This window comes from Eurypyga helias, unplaced genomic scaffold, assembly GCF_000690775.1.
Source record: "Eurypyga helias isolate BGI_N326 unplaced genomic scaffold, ASM69077v1 scaffold46164, whole genome shotgun sequence".
Lineage (NCBI taxonomy): Eukaryota > Metazoa > Chordata > Aves > Eurypygiformes > Eurypygidae > Eurypyga > Eurypyga helias.
In genome coordinates, this window is record NW_010249019.1 from 1 (window position 1) to 4,135 (window position 4,135).

The 4,135-nt window shown below is 52.4% G+C and overlaps 1 protein-coding gene across 1 annotated transcript; it reads right to left on the reverse strand.

Moving 5' to 3' along the window:
* Positions 1-844: 844 nt before the first annotated feature.
* On the reverse strand, positions 845-3,297 carry MAPK1IP1L (mitogen-activated protein kinase 1 interacting protein 1-like). Its single transcript, XM_010151237.1, has 3 exons — positions 3,268-3,297; positions 1,799-2,512; positions 845-1,174 (listed from the first exon to the last, which is right to left on the reverse strand). The coding sequence occupies exons 1-3, from the start codon at positions 3,289-3,291 to the stop codon at positions 1,163-1,165; spliced, it is 750 nt and encodes a 249-aa protein (XP_010149539.1). The 5' UTR covers positions 3,292-3,297; the 3' UTR covers positions 845-1,162.
* Between the last annotated feature and the right edge of the window lie 838 nt (positions 3,298-4,135).

Consider the following 4,135-nt stretch of genomic DNA (forward strand, 5'->3'; position numbering starts at 1 on the left):
ACATCCCGTTGGCACCCGCGGACGCTCACCCCAGGAGGCACGCCGGCGCCGGGCCGAGAACAGAGGACTTCTCCCCCGCTACAACACGCGGCCGAGCGCTGGCGAGACCTCCTCGTTCTCACCTCCGGCAACGAGGACGGAACAAAGGATCTCTGCATCCGACAGAGCTAAACCCCCAGGAAGGGAATTGGGGGGAGTTTTTGACCTTTAAAACTCAAGCGCAGTGTTTCAGGGACTCTGAAAACATCTGCAGAGTTTCCACAACCCAGCAACAAAGTCCAAGTTGGAATGACCGGAACCCAGGTGTGAAGTAGGGAAGCGCCTTAACCTAAGTGGGAATACGGTTTCTCTTTACACAGACCAAGCCAAAAAAAAAACTTCCAACCACCACGGAATGAGAACTGGCAAAACGACGTCCTCATTTGCATGCATAAAACTCGTTATTTGTTGATTCAACGTTAACTGCACATCCAGATTATTCAATCCGCACGTAAACGCCCGTTGGGGAACGCCGGCGGCGCGCGGGCGAGCCAGAGCGCCGAGTTCTTTCCAGTGCGTACCTCCTCTTCCGGAGTCCCGGACCGAGCAACGGGTTTGAGTATATACAAAACGCTGAGAAACCTTCCAGTTCACGTGCTCTTTAGTTTCAATTACTGTAGCGCGTCCAAAAATTAGATTTCTTGATCCAAAAAAAAAAAAATTATCTTGAAACGCTTTTTATTGACATTTTAGAATAACCTTGAAGATAGACAAAATATGACTATCCAACCAGAGACCAGCACGAGGCTGGCAACAAGACTCATAGCATTCACGGAAATTTAAGAATTAACTTTTTTTTTTTAAACTCCCCGGGCCAGATTCTTTACAAGCCTTACTTGCCAACTCCCGTTTTTTCCAAGGAAGACTTGCCAACGCAAGAACCAGGGACGTTAAGCTTTATTTCCGCTCTTGGTCGCTCGCTTTGTTAAACCAAACAGTTCCGCCGGCACGGGAGCGGGGTGGGGGGAGTTTAGGCAAACCGCTCCTCCGGACCTCAAAACGCGCAGACGAGAGGCGAAACGTTCTTCGCAGCCCCCAACGTTACTGAAACAAAAACTGTCAAAATCTCTGTAAGTAGTGGATGAAGGTGGAAAGCTACAGTATTTTGTTGCCCAGAACGTACTCAACGGTAAGGCTGCAAGAGACAATAATTCACGGTCAGTGCAGGCTTTTCACAGAGCCGTCAGTTCACAGTTACTCCTTCATGAAAAACACATCCATCCTTAGCATCTCTTATTCCCTACGTGCCCTAGAAGCGCATTTTCTACAGAAACTAGAACATTTTCTCTCTCAGGAATCACTACAAGGCTCTCCCCACCCGCCTTTTTGGCCTTCTGGAGAAGACCTTCCAAGTAGAATCATAGAACCATGGAATGGTTTGGGTTAGAAGGGATCTTAAAGCCCACCCAGTTCCACCCCCCCTGCCATGGGCAGGGACACCTTCCACTAGACCAGGTTGCTCCAAGCCTCATCCAGCCTGGCCTTGGACACTCCCAGGGATGGGGCATCCACAACATCTCTGGGCAACCTGTGCCAGTGAAGCGGAAGACCACTGCAACGCAATGCTCAGACACACTCCGACTTGGCAGCTCTTGTCTATTTAGCTAAGTACTCAAGAAGTTGGTCGTCTCTGCCTACAAAAACAAGGCAGATGTGCCAAAACGCCTTCCCTGCGCTCACAGGCCTTACGCTACTGCATTTCCATGCTTTAAAACGTGACATTTTAGAGAGTAATTCAGGACCAAAATTAAATACTCACATGGGGACCACCAGGCATTGATGGAGCACCAGCAGGACCAGATGGCACTTGAAAAGGATTAGGGGGCGTAGGATATAGTCCTGGAGCTGGATATGATCCTGTGGGTGGAGGAAACGGACCTGGCGGTGAAGGTCCCCACGTTCCGGGTGGGACCGTACCCCATGGTACTGTTGGCGCGGCCCCCGGAGTCTGGGTAGGAGTGGAATATGGCCCTGGGGGTGGATATGGCATGCTGGGTGCAGGATACTGCCCTCCCATTGTTGGTCCCCATGCTCCAGAGGGCATGGATCCCCATGGCCCAACAGGAGCAGGAGGCGCAGCTGGCTCTGTCGGACCACCGTAAGGTCTTGGAAGCTCTGGAAAGGGCATATTTGGTGGAGGATATTGCCCTGGCGGGACAGGACCTGGAACAGTTGGGGGTGGGTATGGCCCACCAGGAGGAGGGCAGGAGGGTCCAGTAGGAGGAGGAGGAAATGGAGCAGGCGGTCCGGGGGGCATTGAAGGATACATTCCTGTTGGCGGGGGTCCGAAGGGCACGCTGGAAGCGGAAGTGTTTGGTGGCAATCCGGTCGGCGCCGCCGGGGGAGCGCTTGGGTTGTTCCAAGGATTCGACGTGGGCCAACCCTGCGGCGGCTGACCAGGCTGCTGACCGGGTTTTGTCGCGCTCACTTTGGAGGTTTTAGCAGGCGACTGATCTGGTAAAGCATCTGCCAACTAAAAGATAAAAGCATCAGTGAGAACGGAAAACGTCCACCGGGCTCACCAGCTGCAGCCACTCACCCACTACCTGTAGATGTTTCGCTTGCCAAAGAGGCAGCTGAGGAGAGGAGGAAGAGGGCTCGTGGCTGCCGCACCGAGACGATGACATTAACCCTCGTGCAGCTCCCATCGTTAAGGCAGCAGAGGCATTCTGACATGCCGCCGTTAGAAAACCAAAGATCAAAGGCGACCTACCGCACAGAGCGATAAGCAATCTCACCGCAAACCTGAAAAGGTTTTCACCCGTTTCCACTATAGCTATTCTGGCACCGTTAAAGCACGACTCCTTTGTGAGGATCGGAGCAGGAGAGAACCCACAAGGCACCCAGCCGTTAAGGCAGCAGAGGCATTCTGACATGCCGCCGTTAGAAAACCAAAGATCAAAGGCGACCTACCGCACAGAGCGATAAGCAATCTCACCGCAAACCTGAAAAGGTTTTCACCCGTTTCCACTATAGCTATTCTGGCACCGTTAAAGCACGACTCCTTTGTGAGGATCGGAGCAGGAGAGAACCCACAAGGCACCCAGCAGCTCCCTACGTTTAGTCCACGGCGTGCTGCATCTACCCAGAAGGCAAACACCGCGACTGCGGTCCAGAGGAAATCGCCTCTCAACTGTAAGCTCCCCTTCTTCTTGGAAAAGGCAGGTCAACTTTTAGAAAGAAGCAACACAACTGGCTGATCTTCAGGAAAGAAAAACTGTTACTTACCGAAAAATCATCAGTTCCAGACATTTTGCTGAAAAGTAAGGTAAGATAAAGTGAAATTTGTTGAAAATAAAAGTATTTCAAGCAAGAGTTCATGAGACAAGCGCTACATCCGTCTCACTCAAACCACAGTAAGCGTTGAACCGGCAGCGGCCTTGTTTTCGTGGCCCATACAGGTATGTGCTACCCAACTACTCTCCTCCTGATAAAGCTCTCGTGAAAAGAAGCCCTCAGCCTGTCTCTTCTCAGACGGGACCGATGTGTAACGTAAACGGGTCACTAAAAAAAGTACCTCAAATATTCACGGCAACCCGTCAGGCCTCCCAGGCCTCTTCTGAAGCGGGACTCGGGGCAGGCTGCTTGCAGGCAGAGGTAACGCATCTAAACCAAAGCACCCTTAAATTCCCCCGCAGACACGCTGTCAGAAGCCAAAGAACCGTAGTTTGCCGCTGCGTTATCCTCTGCTGATCCCAGCACATTCCCAAGGCAGGGGATGCTCTCGCTCAGGCTCAGCGTCCCCAGCCCGCTCAGCCTTAACGCAGACAGGGCCACGGCGGTGCTACAGCAAACCTGTTCTAACCTTTCAACGCCCGCAAGAAACACCGAAAACAGGGACCAGCGCGGCTTTCCATGAGGGCAACTCCAGCACCTGGAGCTTCCCAGAGCTTCACCACGATGAGAACTGCCCGGCCTTGTCACCGGAAAGGACAGCTCTCACAAACCTGAAATTCCATCCGGTCTGACTGACAACAGATACTGACTGGAGGGGAAAAGCTCCTGAAAGGATGACCAACAGTCCGTGGAATAGGTGGACATGCCCCAGCGTGGCCAGAAATTTCTGGGGACAGCACAGGAATGGAGAGGAATAAAA